We start from the raw sequence: 22,430 nt of genomic DNA, 5'->3' as shown, positions 1-22,430 counted from the left end.
GGAGTAAGATGGAAATTGTACCCTACATACAATATATTGCCAAAAGTATTTCTCTGTCTACTTTTACATGTACATGGACTTTGAGAACATCCTATTTTTAATCTATAAGGTCCAATTTGTTGATGGACCCACCGTCGTCAGCAATAGCAGTTTTAACTATTCTGTAAACATCTTCCTCAAGGTTTAGGAGTGTGTTCATCATAGTTAGATGAGAAAACCAGAATTACAGCCTCCGCTCTAATTCATCCCAAAGGTTTTCAGGAAGGTTGAGGTCAGGACTCTCACCAGGTCAGCCATGTTTCTCCACACCAAACCTTAGGCACCTGCAGCCACCCAGAAGTGACTGGAGCACCAGAATACATCGATTTGGTGGTGTGACCCAATACTTTTGGCAATATAGTCTAAATCTATTCTTCTCTTCACTGTCCCTCCTGGAGGTTAATTTAAAAGTTTTGAGATTGAGGAGAATGTTTGGAGGAACAAATTGTGCATGTTGCTTTTAAAATATGTCCTTAATCTTGACCTGTTGGTAGTTGGGATGAGTCGTCACCAGTTAAAGTAGGATGTGTCCCAGTTTAGAATCATGTGATGTTTCATAGGGAGGCTGGAGGGCATCCTCTGGCTGCAGAGCTTTGCTGATACAACAACACCCGGCACTGGCTCAGATCTGGGAACACCAGGACACTTATAAGAGACAGAAAATGAATGAAAACCTGACATGCTGAAATTTAGCCTGGCTGAAATGTTTGTGAAGTTGAAGTGTAATAAAAGCTGTGAAATAATTTGTGACCGGACACTTTCTTACCCTGTGTCCCCTTAAGATGCTGCTATGGGGCAGAGCTGGGATCAAAATGGCCACCATGGTGATGCCAAGATGTTGTGGTTCAAGGGACATAGCTCCTTTGTAGCGTATACTAGCCTCTGTTAAAGCTCAAGGCGATGTGTTTTTGTGCTTTCAGGCTCTTCCTGTCTCATGTGTCTGTTGAGGTGAATAACGAGCTACAGAGATCAGAGTTTGCTTTTGCATCCGTTTGTGTAGATGTGTGTTTCTGTGCTGCAGCTGTCAGCAGTGATGTGATGTATGGGGCTCGCAGCCACCCTGACTGCTACGTGACAGAAAAGGATCAGGCTTTTGAGTGTACACGTCCTCAAAGGTTCTCCCTGAGTGTGATACCAAATCTGACAGCAGACCTTTTACTGTTCAAGTTTGGTTTTTAGATTGGTAGCACTGATAGTACTTCATTGTTGCTTGCATTGTTTGAGCTCCATTCATGTGTTCTTCACCATGCAGATTGCTATAGCATAACCATGATTACTAAAACAACAAGATTCAGATGAGGCACACAGCGAGCGAGTTTTTTTTAGAGGTGGTGGGCCTTACCATCACCCTAGCAACTAAGGTGTAGCTTCACTGGTTGTCAAGGACAACGAGTGAGTACCTTTTGTGGAAAGGTAGCAGGTGAGAGAAGGTGTGGAGTTCCACTAGTTGGGAAAAGAGGTGCCAAAAATGTAAAAAAAAGGCGAAGGTAAGTTGTGGCTGTGGAGATAGTAAGCAGTTCATACTGATCAGATCTGATCTCCAGTTTCTGTAAAGGTTTGACTTGCCAAAACTGGTTTCTGTTTAACAACTTTAATTAAAAAGCTTTTAAAAATATTCTTTCTATGCTTAGTTGCTTATGTTATGAGCAGGGGTAATATCACATTGTGTCTGTGAGAGCATTCAGTATGAAACACAAAATAATTACTGATTTTAGCATTGCAACAAATGATTATTTTGCTAATCGATTGATCTGATGACTTTTTGTTCTGATTAACCCGATCAATAATCGGGTGGCAGAAGGTGCTTAGGAGATTTTTTGCAGGATTTGAATCAGGTGAAGCTAAAACTTTGCCACTTGAGGAGTTTGCAATAGAGCATCTTAAATGCAAAATGTCTATATTTTCTACAGTTTTGGCTTAATCGCTGCTCTGAGTAGGTTGTTCCTTTAACAAAAGGCCTTTTTTTAGAGTCTGTAAACTCCGGTTAACGATTTTTCAATTACTAAATTGGTTGGGAATTATTTCAATAATCGAATAATCACGATTAATAATTGTCTCAGCCCTAACTGTTTTGACATTTTAAAGCGTCTGTAGTAGAGGTGCCCGAGTCCAGTCCTGGAGAGCTGCTATCCTGCAGCATTTAGATGCATTCCTACTTCAACCCACCTGAATCTAATGCCTGAATTCTCTCATTCAGCTCTGCAGAGGCCTGGTAAGGAGCCGTCCATTTGTGTTGGAGCAAAGATCCATCTAAAAGTTGCACAATAGTAGCTCTCCAGGACTGGATTTGGGAACCCCTGACCCATAGCATCTTACATTGGCAATTAGCAAGGTTAGCCTCAGTCTCTGTGTGTATTACACCTTGAACAGTAAACCCTTATCTTAGCTCTGACATTTCTAAAAGGTTGCCATCATTTCTCAATCCAGCAGTTTCCATGAGACTGTAATATGTTCAACCTTTTTACCTGCCTAATCCACACAGACCACAAATAATACAAATCACCAAGAATTACTAAATTGTGGATTATTAGTTGAACTGTAAGAAGTTCCTTAATTTGTGACTGGTTCATATTTTATTCTTTATCAGTTCTTGCAATTCCTGAGCCATCTGGAATTCATGGCAAAAGTTTTGAGCTGTTCAACGTTTTGGTGCCGAAGAATCCAAAACATCTGTTAATTCTTAAGAAATTCTAGTTAATTCTTAGGTATTGTAACCGATTCCTACTTGATTCTTAGGCGTTCCTATGTGTTTTTAACTCAGTGGGGGATTCATGAAGCGTCGTCTTGACCACTCAGGGCCATTGTACCCCCTAAAACTGCCCACATCTCTCTTCTCTAAGAAATAAGGAAAATTAATAAAAAAAAAAGTAAAAACAAACCAAAAATAATTAAAAGAAAATAAACAAGAAACATAAAACAAAGTACAGTTCTGTTTTTTATATTAAGTTGGCAAAATTTGTTATCTTATTGGCAAAAACATTTTAACTTTTAAATGTCAAAAGTCTTGATTCAAATAACATTCACTCCTGTTAGTCCCTTATCACTTTTTATTTTTCACTATATCGCCACAAGAATTGGGTCCCACCACCGAATCGATGCATTCTGGTGTTTTTAATATAAAAACTTTTAGTATAATAGTAATAGTAATAGTAATAAGTTGTTCTTACCTGAATGGTTTTAGCGGCTAGACTCAGCTGAGGTATTCTAATGTACTGCTAAGGAAAGGGACTTATTTTTAGAAAAGATAAACCAATAATTCATCTTTACAGGTCCTTCTCAAAATATTAGCATATTGTGATAAAGTTCATTATTTTCCATAATGTCATGATGAAAATTTAACATTCATATATTTTAGATTCATTGCACACTAACTGAAATATTTCAGGTCTTTTATTGTCTTAATACGGATAATTTTGGCATACAGCTCATGAAAACCCAAAATTCTTAACTCACAAAATTAGCATATTTCATCTGACCAATAAAAGAAAAGTGTTTTTAATACAAAAAACGTCAACCTTCAAATAATCATGTACAGTTATGCACTCAATACTTGGTCGGGAATCCTTTTGCAGAAATGACTGCTTCAATGCGGCGTGGCATGGAGGCAATCAGCCTGTGGCACTGCTGAGGTCTTATGGAGGCCCAGGATGCTTCGATAGCGGCCTTTAGCTCATCCAGAGTGTTGGGTCTTGAGTCTCTCAACGTTCTCTTCACAATATCCCACAGATTCTCTATGGGGTTCAGGTCAGGAGAGTTGGCAGGCCAATTGAGCACAGTGATACCATGGTCAGTAAACCATTTACCAGTGGTTTTGGCACTGTGAGCAGGTGCCAGGTCGTGCTGAAAAATGAAATCTTCATCTCCATAAAGCTTTTCAGCAGATGGAAGCATGAAGTGCTCCAAAATCTCCTGATAGCTAGCTGCATTGACCCTGCCCTTGATAAAACACAGTGGACCAACACCAGCAGCTGACACGGCACCCCAGACCATCACTGACTGTGGGTACTTGACACTGGACTTCTGGCATTTTGGCATTTCCTTCTCCCCAGTCTTCCTCCAGACTCTGGCACCTTGATTTCTGAATGACATGCAGAATTTGCTTTCATCCAAAAAAAGTACTTTGGACCACTGAGCAACAGTCCAGTGCTGCTTCTCTGTAGCCCAGGTCAGGCGCTTCTGCCGCTGTTTCTGGTTCAAAAGTGGCTTGACCTGGGGAATGCGGCACCTGTAGCCCATTTCCTGCACACGCCTGTGCACGGTGGCTCTGGATGTTTCTACTCCAGACTCAGTCCACTGCTTCCGCAGGTCCCCCAAGGTCTGGAATCGGCCCTTCTCCACAATCTTCCTCAGGGTCCGGTCACCTCTTCTCGTTGTGCAGCGTTTTCTGCCACACTTTTTCCTTCCCCCAGACTTCCCACTGAGGTGCCTTGATACAGCACTCTGGGAACAGCCTATTTGTTCAGAAATTTCTTTCTGTGTCTTACCCTCTTGCTTGAGGGTGTCAATAGTGGCCTTCTGGACAGCAGTCAGGTCGGCAGTCTTACCCATGATTGGGGTTTTGAGTGATGAACCAGGCTGGGAGTTTTAAAGGCCTCAGGAATCTTTTGCAGGTGTTTAGAGTTAACTCGTTGATTCAGATGATTAGGTTCATAGCTCGTTTAGAGACCCTTTTAATGATATGCTAATTTTGTGAGATAGGAATTTTGGGTTTTCATGAGCTGTATGCCAAAATCATCCGTATTAAGACAATAAAAGACCTGAAATATTTCAGTTAGTGTGCAATGAATCTAAAATATATGAATGTTAAATTTTCATCATTACATTATGGAAAATAATGAACTTTATCACAATATGCTAATATTTTGAGAAGGACCTGTATGTCGGCTAATATAATTTAGATTCCATCTGTGAAATTATTATTAACTGGTTTTGTCCGGTTTTACATCTTGAATGCTGCTAATAAACAAGGTATTTACTGAATTAGTTAATGATATATATATTCTGTAGATGGACTGTTTCTGTCAACGGATAATTGCAGAATTTACATTAGTTCAATGTGATCCTTGTAATAATAAATAAATAACAAATAGACATGCGTGACCTAAATCACACGCATCACACCACCAAGACGTCCATTTAGACTTTGACTAAATGCAGAGCATCCAGAGAAATGTAGATGTTTGTTTGAAGTCAAAACACAGATTTATGACACGCTTGAGGGAATAATGTGAAAAGCGATATATTAGAGGGTTAATGCAACCAAATTTCATGGGGGGCAAATAAAGAGACCAAAGAGCACAATGACTTAAACACATAAAAAGGTAAAACCATGGCAATGAGGACTCTGTTCCTTCAGAGGTTTACCTCAGGGGATACCTACGCTACCTGTACAGCTGTCAGACATTGTAAAACTAATTGCTGGTGTGGGCTTCTCTTAATTATGTCCTAAATGGCTTTTGTTTGACTTGCCAGGTGGTTGCCTTAGTGATGGATGGGGAGTCAGAGCCAAACCCTGTTGTGGCAGAGGAAGCAGAGGAGAAGGCGGAGCTGCTCGTTGCCACTCCTTCCTCCCAACAACCGTCCCCACCTCCTGCTGAGGAGTCTGGGGAGCCAGTATCCATGGAAACAGGAGATGAAGCCACAAACGAGGGTGGCACAGAGGACAATGATGATGATGTAGTTCTTGTAGAGGAGGAGGCTTCCCAGCCTCCTCCTGCTGCAGCCTCGTCTCCAGACGAACCCAACACGGAGAGTGCAGAGCAGCCAGCTGTTGAGGCTGCAGATGCTGCAGCAGAAGACACAGCAGCAATGCCTTCCAAGAGCCCCGACTCACCTCCGTCTTCCGATGCATCCATGGTGGCCGCATCCCAGAAGCCTCCAACCACAGCACCAGAGCCTATCGTCATTGATGACGAGGAGGACTGTGAACAGAAAGAGACCTCTTCCCTCTCGCCTGTACCCCCCGGGGACTCCTCTGCATCGCACTCACCTGGTGCACTCAGCAACCATGATCCAGATTCAGAAATCAAGATCTCCAGTGTTACCACACTAGGCTCCAGTAACCAGAAAAGCTCTGCGGTTTCCGCAGTAAACACGCCACCAGATTCAGATGATGCCCAGGCAGACATCAACCTGATGATAACCTCTGTGACGTCCCTCCAAGGTGGAGCAGCAGCTGTTTTAGAGGTGAGAATTTTGCATTCATTCAGCTCACATGAAGCAGAAACGCTAGTAAACACTGGCCATCTTTTTGTGCAGGTTCACAGCGACCACTGTGGCCATTAAAATGATTCTGGCAGTTGGCATGCAGATACCTTATGGCCATTTAGGCCAAATGTTTTTTTTATGTCCTATACAAATAGGAGAAAAGTTGTCTTTGGTTCGTTTGTTACCTTGTTTTCAGATGGTTTTCTTGCAAGAGAAAGCTGTAACCTCTGTTGCATCTTGTCTTTAGGCAGATGAAAACGATACAGAGGAGAACGGTCTGCAGATCAGCAGTGCCTTCAGTCTGAATCCTGAAACCCCATCTGCTCGACCAACCACCTCCTTTAACCCTGGCCGGGGCTCAGGCTCCGCCAGCCAGCTGGTTCAGAATGGAGACACAGGAACACACAAAGGAGCAGGTAATAAATTAAGTTAACCATTTCCTGTCAGGTGAAGTGTTAGAATGGCCATAAATGTAGGCCCACTGTCTTTTTAGTCAGTGGAAAATTGGGCACTCTAGCAGAACTCATGAAGAATTGATGCCTCCTGCTGCCATCCTTGGTGTCATCTGAAACGAACACATGAGAAGATAACTAAACTGCCTTCCTAAAGTATCCCTCGAGACATTTCAATTTTTTTCACATTATAATCACAAACTTTGATTCTATTTGATGAACTAACAGAAAGTAGTAGAAGAAAAAGAATAAATGTAACATTTATTACAAATTAAAATCTAATGTTTTTTCAGTGCCCCTGAGTAAATATAGTCAACTTTTTATTTTTACCCTCTTTTTTTTTTTCAAGTTTATGCAGCAGCTGTCAGATTGAATGAAGTATATCTGCCAACATAAAACGGTGCCATTAGAGCACATGAATATGTTTTCATATAAACCCTTCCATTGTAGCTCTGGTTGTTCCTCTCAGGTCATTGTCCTGATCTTCTGCAGCCTCTATCAGGTTTTCATTCCAGTGCTTCTCTTTATTTAGCTTCATCCATCTTTCTATCAACTCTGACCAGCTTCCACTTTCCTGCTGGACAAAGGCGACCCCCAGCATGATGCTGCTACCACCATGTTTTACAGTGGGGATGGTTTGTTCAGGATGATGTGCAGTGTGTTTATTTTCCACCCCAGATAACTTGATTCTGATTTTAGGCGTAAAAGTTTTAATTTCGATCTCTTCTAACCGAGGCCACGTTGCCCCACATGCTAAGGTCCACCTACATGACTTGTGGCAAACTGCTAACAAGAGTTAATATGAGTTTCTTTCAACGACTTTCTTTTCGCCAGGCCAGATTAGTGGAGCACAGAAGTAATAGTTTCCTGTCAACAGATTTTCCCACCTGAGCCGTGAGTCTCTGCAGCTTTTCCAGAGTTACCATAGGCCTCTTGGCTGCTCTACTGATTAATGCTCTCCTTCCTGGGCCTGTCGATTTAGGCGGACCACCATGTCTGAGTAGGTGCAGTGGTGCCATACTCTTCTATATTAGAGCGATGAATTGAGCGATGCTGACTAGGCACTTTGACAAACTTCTGTGAATTAAATTTTCAAAGTTGGAAAACTTCTTTGGTCCTTAACACGGATTTTAATATAGTTGGGGAAAAATATTTCTTTGTATAACCTTGATGAGAAAAGCCACTAGTTATCATGCAATTATATCTTGAGTATATCTGTGTTGTTCCTCAGTCACATGCACATGATTGCACACTTACAGTAGACCACTCCCACAGAACCAGATGGTTTCTGAATCCCTGGACCTTTCAGGCTGTGTGTTTGAGCCCAGAGCACGAGACTGTTGAAGCTACACATTTTAATTTTGTGGACTGCATAAAGAGTAATTTGGTTGATGTTATTGGCTAAATATATTTAATGTTTAACTTGCAAACACATCTAAGTCTACCTATAGGATATGGGACATTTTATTAAGTTATCCCAAATTTCCAGTTAATTCCTTTTGAGTTCCCATTAAAAGTTTCTGTAATTTTACTGGAAATTCGCTGTTTGCAACCCTTCTGCTCATTGAGAATTTTAAATGTTGGGATGTTGTCTTTATAACCCTTAAGCTTCTCTCAGTTCTCAGGTTTTTCTTTGTAAAATGCTTTGAAAACCATATACAAAGTTATATTTCTTGCATTTCCAGATCCCAATAAATTGCATCATATTTTGAGGTTGAGATGTCAAATGTAGAAAAGGAATGGATACTTTTGCAACACACTGTGCTTTGATTGTATTATGTAGAACCTGTGTGGAGGCACCTTACTGTAACAGTTTGTGTCTTTTTAAACAGCTACTATATGGACATTTTTCATTGTCCATGAATAGGAAAACTGTGTAGAGAGTGGGATTTGGTGATGGTATTAGAATAGATGCACTTTAAGTCTAGTCTGGGAATTTTCTCAGAGAGGTTCTGAGGCGGCTGATTGTGGTTGCTGTGATTAAAAGTTTTAAAACGGTGTCATGTTTGCTGTTTGCCACCCCCCTTTTAAAGTTATTGTTGGAATGAGTTTATGTTTCTAGTACTGTTAGGATACTCTCTCATTGGTCATCTGGGTTACACACTGATTTAGACCAATGCTGCATGCCTGCAGCTTTTAAGATGCCATATTTGTGTTTTGCCTTTGCTTGCCTCTCTGCCTCCTGCAATTATGTTTCCAGTAAAAAATACCAAATGAATGATCCTAAACATGTAATCATGTAGGGAATGCTGGTAAGAAAATCACGACTGCAGACTTAAGATTCCCTTTCCTTCCCTTCGTTGTAGACTCATGGATCTCTCAGTCGGCCTCAGTTCCCCGCAACCAAAAGCAAACAGGGGTGGACTCTCCATCGCCTGCCACCTCACTGCTCAAGCCTGCAGGCCAGTCTTCCTCCTCCACTTCCTCCTCAGGTTCCCAGACACTACCCAGGACCGTCAAGGTAAGGTCCCCTGGGCAGGGGTCTATTAATTAGACTTGTTTTATCTATCCTTTATAGAAAATCTGCAGTTCTGTTTAAATCTGTTTTAGGTGTGTAACTACGGGGCAGAAATGGCAGCATGGGAAAAAAACTGTATTTCCACGCTGTAATCTTTATCCTGTTGTAAATCTATCCATGATGCATGGACGGATGGAGGGATATCTCCAGTCATAGTTCATTTTTGTATTTATACTTCAAATATGGCCTAAGAATGACTGAGAGCCCAGTCATTCTTCCATACTTTTCCACACTTGATTTGAGTCTAATAAAGTATGGAAATAGATGTAAATATATTTTAGATATTTGTTTGGGAAAAATAAGATTGTGTAAAATAAATCTATCTACTGTATTTTGTATCCAATCATCCAACTATTTATCCTCTGTATCTGTCCATCCTGCCATTCATTTGTATCCATCCAGATGGATGAATGGATATCTGCCATAAAATCATAGTAAACGGTTTTGTTTTACTTTCAATTTGGCTCAGAGGGACTGAAAACTCTACAACAATGAGTCGGGGAAAGTATTGTATTTTAACCTGACTAATGTAAAGGGATTCTGTATTTGGAAACCTTCGCTCTGTGAAATTTTTATGTGTACCTCACAGGTGACCTGTGCTAACTGTAGAAAGCCTCTGAAGAAAGGCCAAACAGCCTACCAGCGAAAAGGCTCTTCACACTTGTTCTGCTCCACCACTTGTCTCTCTGCCTTTTCACACAAACCTGCACCCAAGAAGACCTGCACGATGTGCAAAAAGTGAGCCTTGTTATTCCTTTAAATCCATGTTTTATTTTTCTGTGCTACAAGCTCATAACAGATTTTTAGTTCAGTCACAAGTTGTTGTTTTTTTAAGCTCACCAATCAGCTTCCTGTAGAAAGAACCATGTGGTTTGTTTGTTTTCCAGGGACATCACACACATTAAGGGTACAATTGTGGCCCAGGTGGACTCCAGCGAGTCTTTTCAGGAGTTCTGTACAACTGGCTGCTTAGGAGCGTACGAGAACAAGAACAACCCGCCTAAAACAGGCCTGAAAAACAAATGCACCGTCTGCGGAAAGCTCACAGAGGTCAGTCTGTCCAACATCCTTAATATTATATTCATCTATTGATTTATTACTTCTATGTTACAACTTCATAGAGCTACATCCACAAAGGTAATTTTAATGGAAACTGGAAACCATGTTTCTGAACAGTTCTGGATTTATAGATCCTTGCAGCGCTCCTCATAAATACTGGTCAGCGATTGAGGAATCTGAGAGCTTTTCCCAGCTCCATTGTTAACCTTTTTACTCTGATCAGCACTGTAAGGAACATTCACATCCACCTACTACTAATACAACTTTTACAAACAAAGTTATTGATCCATAGACAGCTTTTTATAGAAATACTGAGAAAATCTGATCTTTGTGAATCGACTGTCTGTTTAAACTTTCGTCTTCCCTAGAGATTTAGAAAAGCAGGGGGAAGATCAAACATACTAGATGAGGCGTTGAATGTTATCTAATATTTCTGCTCTGGAGTGGCTCTCTGGTTCTGGAAAACCAAACTGGTTAGCTGCTTCGAATAGAATCATTTAAGAACCATCGTTATTTTTATCTTTTCATGAAAAAGACAAATAATTTACTGATGAATTCATCAGTATGTAATGAGATAGTTCATTAAGTCTGTGGATGTGTTGCCTGAAGGCTCCATGTGTTGGTTCAGTAGATATGCTGGAAACCAGTTAAAACTTTGCAAGAATTAGCTTTTTGTACTGTTTTAACTTAAGAAGGTTCTAATGAGAGTTTCACAATGCTAAAATAAGAAAAGGGAGCAAGAGACAAAAAAGTTGGAGACTACATCTGCTTGCTTCTGCACTAAAGCTTGGTGGAGGCTTAGTCCCGTCCAGAGGAAACACTTTGCTCTTTCAGGCCCAGAGACCATCGGTTTGGTGGCATGAGTCTACCTGGGTGTGTTTTTTTTTTTTTTTTTGACATATTGCATGGCAGAGCCCTATTGCATTATCTTTATCTTCTCGTTCTCATTCTCGTTAAAATATGAATTATTCATGTTTTGTCTATCTTTATTCTCATCTGTCTTCAGTATTGTCTAGTCCAATCTCTCTGACCTTTCTTTCCTGCATTCTCTTCATCACTGTTGTTTAGTGTCTTTATTAACACTAAGCAATTCTTAGTCTGTATTAGGCTGCAGACGTAATTAAATGCGCATGCATATTCTGCTACAGTGGAACTTTCAGCTGTTCGGTGATATAGGCAGATTAAGGTAGAACTACACAGATTCATGTAATTTAAAAGATAATCAGTTTCTGTTTGCTGCTGTGTGAAACGTTTCTTTTTCCCATCTCCAGATTCGGCATGAGGTTAGCTTTAAGAATGTGACCCATAAGATCTGCAGCGACCCATGTTTCAACGTTTACCGCAAGGCCAACGGGCTGATCATGAACTGCTGCGAACAGTGTGGGGACTATCTGCCAAGTCGGGCATCAGCCAACCACTTCCTGCTGGTCGATGGCCAGCAGAAACGCTTCTGCTGCCAGAACTGCATCAGGGACTACAAACAGGTATGACAGGCCGCCCTGCTGTACATGCATCTTTTGTTTTTATTGGATCATTATGGTTTCAGTCACTTATATCAGTGTCTAAAGGTTCTTCATGTCTCGATGTGACGTTCTCCCAATCAGGCCCACAGTAAACTTGCCTGCTGTATGACTTGCAAAACACTAATCAAGACAGGCGAGGTGCTCCAAAGCCTCGGAGCAGGCGGCTGCATGAGCTCCTACTGCTCGGTCAGCTGCATGAACAAGGGCAAGCTGACATCATTCATCAGTGAGTAATCAAAATGACATTTCACATAAACATGGAACATAAACTGAGCTGGTTTGGGATCAGATTTAATTACAAGATTTATCAAGTGTAAAACAAGTCAACTTACCAGGGTACCTGTTTTTGTTGCACATCCGTTAGTCAGGGTTATGATTTCAAGGTTTCTAGTAGATAAACGTTCAGTTTGTTAAAGTTGAATCTTTGAATTAATATGTTTAGGTCTAGAGGTGTCTGTGTTTGCTGGTTAGTTAACATAATGGGAAAGCTTATTTTTAACCCATCTGTCTCCTCTTCAGTAAATGTTCAAACTTTTAATTTGTAGATTAAAAACATATTTGTGTATCAAGAGGAGCATAAGAAAAAGTCTGCAATATTTATATTTCATAAACGTTTGTGTGCGCAGACAAAGAACCTACATGTCATTTCTGTAAAAGAAGCTCATTACCGCAGTACCAGGCCACACTGCCAGAGGGCAACATCCTCAACTTCTGCAGCTCACAATGTGTAACCAAGTTCCAGGTGAGGACTGTCCTGTCGCTTTACAACAAACAATGCTTCTGTCCTGTTCATGTTGTAGATTAAAGCAAACCACCTCTTTAATGGAGCTAGGAGGGAAATGCTACACTGTTTAGCACATGAAGATGATTAAGGTGGTTGTAAAGGAGCATACGTTTATATTTTATGAATTTAGCAAACATGGTTTTGGATTTTTACTTTACAGGTGCATCCCAATAAAATAGGACATTATCAAAATGTTTATATATTCCAGTAATTGAATTCAAAAAGGGAAAGTTTTATTACATAGCTTCAGTGCACACAGAGTAGAATATTTAAGGGGTTAATTTATGTTCATTTTGATGTTAAGTCTAATGAGGATGCAAAAAATATAGAGCATTGAATAGGTCAAATAAAAGAATTATTTTTTGTTGTCTACCAGGCAGTTATGGAAACCCTCCGCTAGATGAAGAAGCCACAAAGGGGCATTGCCAAAGATGCTGGCTGTTTAGAATCCTGTATACAAGCATATTAAGAGAAAGATGAGTGAAAACGGTGCTCGTGCAACAAGGATATTAAAAGCTTTTAGAGGATTGTGAACCAAAGCCCATTCAAAGTGTTGACTGGAGTCAGTGCTTCAGACATATCCAGGATATGGGTGACACCTATCCCATTCCTTGTGTTAAGCCAACCCTGAACCACTGGGAACATCAGGAGCAGAGGAGAGGAAAAAAAGGCCGTTGCTCAATGTTTTCAAAGGTCTTCAGGGTGTAGTGGTACAGAATCCTTGATGTCCAGTGTAGGGTTTCTACAGCCCGTGATGATTTGGGTAGCAATGTCATCTGCTGGTGTTGGTCCACTGGGTCTAAAGTCAGCACAGAATTTAAGGAATTGCACCTGAAACACATCAGGTTTATTCAGTGGAGTTTACAACTTAATCATTGTTTTAACTCTGCTATGCATTGTTTAACACACCGAGGAGAAAACAACATTTGTTAAAAGTTAAATGATTTCAATATACTGATAAACCATTTGCAAAGGCAGGTTTGGACCATATTATGTCGATCAGTTGATTAGGTTAGTTAATAACTTTTATCTGAACAAGTTGCACGTCTGACCTTTTGCTTCCTTTCTTTACAGAATGCTACCCTTCAGACAACCAGCAATGGTCAGACGCCTCTCAGCAACAGCTCTGCCCAGCTGAAATGTAACTACTGCCGAGGAGCGTTCAGCTTGAAGCCTGAAGTTCTGGAGTGGCAGGTCAGACCATCAGAAATATTTAATAATAACTCTGCAGTTGTCGGAGATCCCTGAACTGCAGGCAGCGCACTTTTTGGACATTCAAGGAACAATTAACAAACATTACATAAATTAGTTTACATTGAATTTAAGCTTTGCTGACTATCCATTAGCTTCAGCTGTCATTTGTTATTGTCTTATGTTTTATGATGATTTCGATGTTAATGAAAAAATAATAAGCTTTTTAATGACAAGAAAGCAAATCTTCATTTGAAATAGATGCAGTAATATTTACACAAATGTGTGTTTGTTTTCAGGATAAGGTTTATCAGTTCTGCAGTAAGACATGTTGTGAGGATTACAAGAAGCTCCACTGCATTGTGACATTTTGTGAGTACTGCCAAGAAGAGAAGACCCTTCATGAGATGGTCAAGTTCTCTGGTGTCAAGAAACCATTCTGTAGTGAAGGTACCTCCTCTCTTCTCCTCAAGGACTCTTGATAAACCTTTCCTTATAACTCATTTGATTGATTAATAGGCTTCAGATTGTTTCTCTGTCCTTTTCATTCATCTTGTTAATTTGTTTGAATGTTCTCTCTCCCTCTGTTCTCCAGGCTGTAAGCTACTGTTTAAACAGGATTTTATCAGACGGCTGGGGCTCAAGTGCGTGAGCTGCAACCACTGCAGCCAGCTCTGTAAGAGAGGCATCACCCAGCAGCTCGGAGGCATGACCCGGGACTTTTGCAGTGACGCTTGTTCCAAAACGTTCAGTGACTGGTACTACAAGGTCAGCTCTCTCATAAAAAATGAAAACTATTGTCAAGGAACAGTATGTGGTCATTAAAAGAAGGCATTCATGGTCTGAAATGGTCTTCTCTTGGCCACCAGGCGGCGAGATGTGACTGCTGCAAAGTGCAGGGAAGCCTGACGGAGTCTGTGATGTGGAGAGCAGAGATGAAGCATTTCTGTGACCAAGAGTGTCTGCTGAGGTTCTACTGTCAGCAGAATGATCCCATCTTGGTCACACAGAAGGGACCAGAGAACACCACTTTGGGTACAGACTGAGTTTCTTTCTGTACACCATGTTTGTTTTTAGGGGAAACTTCAGGCTGCAGCAGGACCTCTGAATACATGTTTTAAGCTTCTTATGGTATGAATTCTCATTTGTTAGCTGTGGTTAAGATATCTTTCAGGAAAAGTAGGTTGGGTCTACTTAGTTGGCCCTGAGTAGAATAGTGTTTATTAAATGTTTTGTTATTGTGACTCCCACATAAAGGAACACTGGCAAAAACAGTCCTGATAAAAGATCCAGACATGCTAGGTACTACTGTGACAACCACTGCTGCTGAAATGGGGTTGCAACTACTTATTAGTCCCTAAATAGTTCCCTTTATTAAAAAAAAAACTTTGTACTACAACAAATGAGAAGTCGCCTTGAAGAAATGGGTTCTTTTATGAGCTACAGATGTAATCCATGTGTTTTTGTCCCCTTCATAGGTATCGACATGCAAGGGTCAAAAGCTGGGGTAAGGTAGAATGATTGACAGCAATATAAAACAATCAAATATTACTACTGACTTGGTGAGAGCATGTAATTATTTAAAATAAATGCCTATTAAAACGTCTTACAGCTGTAGCTTAACTTGTATTGTTTAATCTCTGTGCAAACTGTTGAATTGTCTTTCTTCCCTCAGCTGGTGACTCAGAGTCCTGTGGTGTACTCCAGCGGGGGTGTGATTAGAGATGTGAAGAACAAGGCGGTGCTCTGCAAACCGCTCACCCTGACTAAAGCCACCTACTGCAAACCACACATGCAGAGCAAACATCTACAGACAGGTAAAAAGTTCAACAGTGCTTTTTGAACTTTTTCCACATTTTGTCACGTCACAACCACAATTTATTTCATAGTGAATTTTTATGATACACCAACACAAAGCAGTGCATAATGACGGAGGACAACTAAAATAATGTGTGTATTTGTATTCAGGTATTTTAGTCTGATGCACCTCAATAATATCTAGTGCAGCCAAGCTGCCTTCAGATGTTTTTTAATTGGTAAATACATTCCACCACTTTGTTAGTTTATTAGAAGACTTTAGTGATCTAACAGCATCATGAAGACTTAGAAAACACCAGACGGGTTAGTAATTAAGTTGTAAAGAAGCTTAAGGCAAGGTTGGGCTATAAAACAATATCCCAAGCTTAAAATGTCTCACAAGTTGAAAACCATTGTTTAAAAGAAAGCAGTTAGACCTCCAAATTACAGGTTGAATTCGTCATGCCATGAGGGGGACACAACAAACATGAGGAAGAATAGGTTCTGGTCAGATGAGACCAAATTTGAACCTTTTGATCACTATGGTAAACATTACATGTGGGGGGGACTAACACCATATCTCACTCTGAACACATCATTCCCACTGTGAAATGTGGGAGTTGGAGCGAGTTGTCTTTAGCACAGACACGGACGCCAGTCAGAGAAGAAGAATGGCGTGAAATAGAGGGCAGTCCTGCACAAGAACCTGTTAGAGCCTGGTTTTGTTTAAAGCATGTTCACCTGTTAGAAAGGGCCCAGTCAAAGTCCAAATCTAAATCCAACTGAGAATCTGTGACTTAAACATGGATCTTCACAGATGCCCTCCATCCAGTCTGATTGCACATGAGCCATTTTGCAAAGACCATAGAGCAGGAATAGCACCCTCTAGTCTAGACTAACAAGGCTGTTAAAGACATACCCTAAAGACTTGTAGCTCTATCTGCAGTAAAATATGGTTCTGCAATGTGTTGAGGATTATCAACCACTTTGTCTTGATCTATAAAGGGTTTGTGGTTGTAGCATAACAAAAATGTAAAAAAGTTAAGCCTCGTAAATAGTTTTTTTAAGGCTCGATAGGTCAGAGGGAAATGAGAACCATTTAAGGTACATAGTTTAAATTAAAGATGTTGCACAGAAGGATTTCTGCACTCACTAATTTGCTGGTAGTGGATATTGTGATCTGGTATATCTGTGTCTGCAGATGTAGATGACGGTGTGAAGAGGGAGTATATTCCTGTTCCTATACCTGTCCCCGTCTTCATCCCAATGCCTATGAACATGTATGCCCAGGTCACCCCTACTCCAGTCTCTATGCCTGTACCGGTAATACGCCGTTCATGTTTCACAAACACATACACTATTAAAAGATATGCATGCAGATATAACCTTAAAATCAGTTAAAAGGACAAGAAAACGTCCTGGAGTCAGCCAGGAGAGGTTATACAGGTCCTTCTCAAAATATTAGCATATTGTGATAAAGTTCATTATTTTCCATAATGTCATGATGAAAATGTAACCATCATATATTTTAGATTCATTGCACACTAACTGAAATATTTTAGGTCTTTTATTGTCTTAATACGGATGATTTTGTCATACAGCTCATAAAAACCCAAAATTCCTATCTCACAAAATTAGCATATCATTAAAAGGGTCTCTAAACGAGCTATGAACCTAATCATCTGAATCAACGAGTTAACTCTAAACACCTGCAAAAGATTCCTGAGGCCTTTAAAACTCCCAGCCTGGTTCATCACTCAAAACCCCAATCATGGGTAAGACTGCCGACCTGACTGCTGTCCAGAAGGCCACTATTGACACCCTCAAGCAAGAGGGTAAGACACAGAAAGACATTTCTGAACAAATAGGCTGTTCCCAGAGTGCTGTATCAAGGCACCTCAGTGGGAAGTCTGTGGGAAGGAAAAAGTGTGGCAGAAAACGCTGCACAACGAGAAGAGGTGACCGGACCCTGAGGAAGATTGTGGAGAAGGACCGATTCCAGACCTTGGGGGACCTGCGGAAGCAGTGGACTGAGTCTGGAGTAGAAACATCCAGAGCCACCGTGCACAGGTGTGTGCAGGAAATGGGCTACAGGTGCCGCATTCCCCAGTCCTGGGCTACAGAGAAGCAGCACTGGACTGTTGCTCAGTGGTCCAAAGTACTTTTTTCGGATGAAAGCAAATTCTGCATGTCATTCGGAAATCAAGGTGCCAGAGTCTGGAGGAAGACTGGGGAGAAGGAAATGCCAAAATGCCAGAAGTCCAGTGTCAAGTACCCACAGTCAGTGATGGTCTGGGGTGCCGTGTCAGCTGCTGGTGTTGGTCCACTGTGTTTTATCAAGGGCAGGGTCAATGCAGCTAGCTATCAGGAGATTTTGGAGCACTTCATGCTTCCATCTGCTGAAAAGCTTTATGGAGATGAAGATTTCATTTTTCAGCAGCTGGTAAATGGTTTACTGACCATGGTATCACTGTGCTCAATTGGCCTGCCAACTCTCCTGACCTGAACCCCATAGAGAATCTGTGGGATATTGTGAAGAGAACGTTGAGAGACTCAAGACCCAACACTCTGGATGAGCTAAAGGCCGCTATCGAAGCATCCTGGGCCTCCATAAGACCTCAGCAGTGCCACAGGCTGATTGCCTCCATGCCACGCCGTATTGAAGCAGTCATTTCTGCAAAAGGATTCCCGACCAAGTATTGAGTGCATAATTGTACATGATTATTTGAAGGTTGACGTTTTTTGTATTAAAAACACTTTTCTTTTATTGATCGGATGAAATATGCTAATTTTGTGAGGTAGGAATTTTGGGTTTTCATGAGCTGTATGCCAAAATCATCCGTATTAAGGCAATAAAAGACCTGAAATATTTCAGTTAGTGTGCAATGAATCTAAAATATATGAATGTTAAATTTTCATCATTACATTATAGAAAATAATGAACTTTATCACAATATGCTAATTTTTTGAGAAGGACCTGTATTCAAGGTGCTCTGATTTTATAACATATAAATCTTTGTCCTTTCAGGTTCCTGTGCCTGTGTTTCTGCCCACCACCCTGCAGGGGGCAGAACAGATTATTCAGACCATGAAAGATCTGAAAAATGAGGTGCCCTCTAGCACCATGGAGGCTGATGTAATTAACAAAGATGACGAGAAGCCAGGTGAGAGACTGGAGATCGGACCTTGAAGCACTGTGCTGATAGAAGTTCCTCAAATATGCTGATTCATACATTGCTCTGCTAACGTGATGCTTTAAAACAAAGTCAGTTAAATAAAAACCTGCTGAAAATGTTGACACCAAGAATCTGCCCGGTTGTACATTTTAGATGTGAAGTCGGTGATATTGAAGAGAGAGTGTGTAAAAGAAGAGTCCTCCAGCAGTAGCTCTGAGGAAGAGGAGAAGGTGGAGGAAGGTGGGGAGAGGGAGGAGGAGGAGGAGGAGAAGTATGACTCCAACCTGGACCTGGAGGCAGACTTCCCTCAAGGTAAACACTCTACATCCAGGTCTCAGCCTGACAACCACAGCATTGCCAAATGGAGTAATAAATGCTTAGTAAAAGTATTCACACCCATTCTGTTACATCTCTACCACAGACTGCTAGATGATTTGTGGGCATTTTATGCGATAGTCCACCACAAGGACATGTACATTTGTGAAGCAGCAGCAAAATGATAAATGGTAAAATTCTGGAAGGCTGTGTGCATTTGTATTTGGCGCCCTACGGTAAATTGGAATCAAATGGGATTCTTATGACTTTCCTTTAGTGATGGCTTTATTCTTTCTCCTCAGTCTTCATGATGCTCCTTGTTCACTAATGCTCGTTCATAAACCTCTGAGGGTTTATACTGAGATTAAAGTAAAGGTAGACTATATTTACTTAGATGACCCCTGAACCCCAATGGGTTCACTGCATTTATTTAAGGCTATCAGTAAAGGGGCCTGAATGAATACAAATGCCTGCCACACCTGCTCATTTTAATTCTACTTCACTATAATGTGTTGTGTTGGTCTGCCACATGAAACTCATAACTGAAGATTGTGGTTCTAACATAGCAAACGTGGAACATTCTTTGCAAGGCACTGTAGCTGTATTAAAACTCTGGTAATCAAGGCAAAGTCACTAGCTCTGGGATGGTTTGTGTACCAACATGGTTGTTTTGAAACGCGCACATAAAGCACCAGGTAAATGAGAGTTTTGGTCCATACAAGCTTCCATACGAAGCCATAAACCAACACGGTCGGTTTCTCTTTTAATCAGCCCCGTCCAGCATAGTGAAAACGCCGAACTTCATAAGACTTTTTAACATCCACGCTGTGGTCCTTTGGGTGTTGAACACAGTAAGGTCAACATATTATACCCAAAAACACCATACTGTCAACATCAGTGTTGTGGTGGTGGCCTGTCCAAGCTCCAGGTGTCTCTTTAATTAGATCTATACTCAAAGTCCACATCCTCATTATGGTCAGTTCTGACTGTTACCTCGTCTGCTGAAGAATTGAATCTTTAACACATTTTGGTTGGTTTATTTATTTAGATTTGTTCAGGTTTAGTTGTCAAGTACATGGAAGGATACTGCCAAAGATGAAATCACTTTGTCTCTAAGGCCCATTAGAATCGTCTCACTGATTCTCCCTGTTTTAGTTTGTCACTTAATCCATCTTTTATCTGGCGCCATCTGAGTCTGTGGGTTTTTTGATAGTTCAGTACAACAACTGGGACAAATATTTCTTCCTCTGTGTATTTTATCAGCACTGTCAAGGCAGATGTTTCAGGGTTTGGTTTTCTGTCAGGGGATTTTTAAAGTCATTACTAAGGCAAGCAGAGTTATCTCATCATTTAGCTTTAAAATTTAAGTTTGAAAAATTGTTCTTGCTGCTTAATTTCAAATTTATTGAATTATCTTTGGCAGTCATTGCTTGTATATTGTGCAGATTGTTGGGCCACAGGGTCCAGTGGAACTCATTTCTTTTTGCTGTAGGGTGCAAACATATATTGTAGGTCTGAAAATTAATTTAAGAGAAGAGATCAACAATTCAGGTTTTATTTCCAGGTAATCACATCTGGATCTGGTACATAAGAAGGCATACAGAAGGCAGTATTATTTGCATCAGAACAACAGATTTTTAGCTGAATGTTTTGTTTTGCTTTTGGCGACTCAATTTATAATTAGAGATGTAACCAACATGTAAAACCATAGAGCTGTTTATGGATGAAATCAAGCAATTGTGACATTAAAGGGGACATATCATGGAAAATCTACTTTTTTGGGCCCTAAATACATTTTGTTGTGTACTTGGAGTCAGAAGGAGTGTTGTTTAGATATCTTTATATTCTGTTTGGGTCATATTTTTCAGTCCGTTCAGTTTTCTCTATCATCTGTTACGTTTTTTCAACTGTTACGTTACAGTATTTGCTGCAGAACAGCTAAATAAGGTCATAGATTTCCGCGTATTCGCCATATTTATTTCTCGCAGAAATTTTGTAGTCCAAGCTCAAGTATTCCTTCGCTGAATGAGGGTACGGTTGGTTCAGTTGTTGGGTGTATTAACCCACACAATTTATTACACCGTCCCCCAGCATCAGAACCTCTTCAAAGTGCCTGGTTAAATTTTATTTTTCATGGAAATCTACCCACATCAGTGGGGAAATTCCAATGCCCCCATTTCAAGGATGAGTGCCTTCAGCAACCTCCACCAGAATCAAGAAAGATTTGCTGAAAGACTTCATCTAATTAAGGGGTCAGTTCCTTCTGTCTATAGAGACAATGGACACAGTAAAGCGTTAAGCTTCAAATAACGCTAAAATGACAACAAACTTTATTTTAAACATGAATTTATTGTGTGTTGATATGACGTCCTGAACATTGTTCTGATAGCATTAGCATCGTGCCTTCTACTTATGCTAGCGCTGTGTGCTGCTTCTAGTTCCTTGAGTGCATGTTTTTAATAGTATTAGTACATTAACAATTTTAGATTTTGTCTCGTTTCTGCGCTGCTAGATAATTGTTATCAGACTACAAAACTGGCCAAACAGATCAAAGTGGAGCGTTTGTCCGGGGGGTTTAGGTGCCTCAGTAGCATTTAAAGAGACGTCACCAAAACGAGTTGCTTTCAGACGCACCTCAGAACAGGAGTAAAAGATGAGCCTGTGGAGCTACAATAACGAGGAGTTCAAACCAAAGCTTTGCAGTTCCACTTTACAGGTCCTTCTGAAAATATTAGCATATTGTGATAAAGTTCATTATTTTCCATAATGTCATGATGAAAATTTAACATTCATATATTTTAGATTCATTGCACACTAACTGAAATATTTCAGGTCTTTTATTGTCTTAATACGGATGATTTTGGCATACAGCTCATGAAAACCCAAAATTCCTATCTCACAAAATTAGCATATTTCATCCGACCAATAAAAGAAAAGTGTTTTTAATACAAAAAACGTCAACCTTCAAATAATCATGTACAGTTATGCACTCAATACTTGGTCGGGAATCCTTTTGCAGAAATGACTGCTTCAATGCGGCGTGGCATGGAGGCAATCAGCCTGTGGCACTGCTGAGGTCTTATGGAGGCCCAGGATGCTTCGATAGCGGCCTTTAGCTCATCCAGAGTGTTGGGTCTTGAGTCTCTCAACGTTCTCTTCACAATATCCCACAGATTCTCTATGGGGTTCAGGTCAGGAGAGTTGGCAGACCAATTGAGCACAGTTATACCATGGTCAGTAAACCATTTACCAGTGGTTTTGGCACTGTGAGCAGGTGCCAGGTCGTGCTGAAAAATGAAATCTTCATCTCCATAAAGCTTTTCAGCAGATGGAAGCATGAAGTGCTCCAAAATCTCCTGATAGCTAGCT

General features: G+C 40.6%; 1 protein-coding gene across 2 annotated transcripts in view; it reads left to right on the top strand.

The window, feature by feature from the left end:
• zmym2 (zinc finger, MYM-type 2) overlaps positions 1-22,430 on the top strand; it is a 38,054-nt gene that overhangs the window by 4,229 nt on the left and 11,395 nt on the right. For both annotated transcript variants that reach the window (XM_047370031.1, XM_047370030.1), the window contains exons 2-18: positions 5,512-6,225; positions 6,494-6,662; positions 9,005-9,159; positions 9,806-9,954; positions 10,104-10,266; positions 11,547-11,759; positions 11,880-12,024; positions 12,425-12,540; positions 13,657-13,776; positions 14,073-14,223; positions 14,369-14,541; positions 14,643-14,808; positions 15,252-15,280; positions 15,449-15,590; positions 16,772-16,893; positions 18,599-18,734; positions 18,900-19,058. In XM_047370031.1, coding sequence (XP_047225987.1) covers positions 5,527-6,225; positions 6,494-6,662; positions 9,005-9,159; positions 9,806-9,954; positions 10,104-10,266; positions 11,547-11,759; positions 11,880-12,024; positions 12,425-12,540; positions 13,657-13,776; positions 14,073-14,223; positions 14,369-14,541; positions 14,643-14,808; positions 15,252-15,280; positions 15,449-15,590; positions 16,772-16,893; positions 18,599-18,734; positions 18,900-19,058 — 3,007 coding nt within the window. In that variant the 5' untranslated portion in view covers positions 5,512-5,526. The remainder of the gene's footprint in view (positions 1-5,511; positions 6,226-6,493; positions 6,663-9,004; positions 9,160-9,805; positions 9,955-10,103; positions 10,267-11,546; positions 11,760-11,879; positions 12,025-12,424; positions 12,541-13,656; positions 13,777-14,072; positions 14,224-14,368; positions 14,542-14,642; positions 14,809-15,251; positions 15,281-15,448; positions 15,591-16,771; positions 16,894-18,598; positions 18,735-18,899; positions 19,059-22,430) is intronic.

Source organism: Girardinichthys multiradiatus, chromosome 7, assembly GCF_021462225.1.
Source record: "Girardinichthys multiradiatus isolate DD_20200921_A chromosome 7, DD_fGirMul_XY1, whole genome shotgun sequence".
In the NCBI taxonomy this organism is placed as follows: Eukaryota; Metazoa; Chordata; class Actinopteri; order Cyprinodontiformes; family Goodeidae; genus Girardinichthys; species Girardinichthys multiradiatus.
The sequence above is the reverse complement of the archived record's forward strand: the minus strand, read 5'-3'. Positions and strand labels throughout refer to the sequence as shown.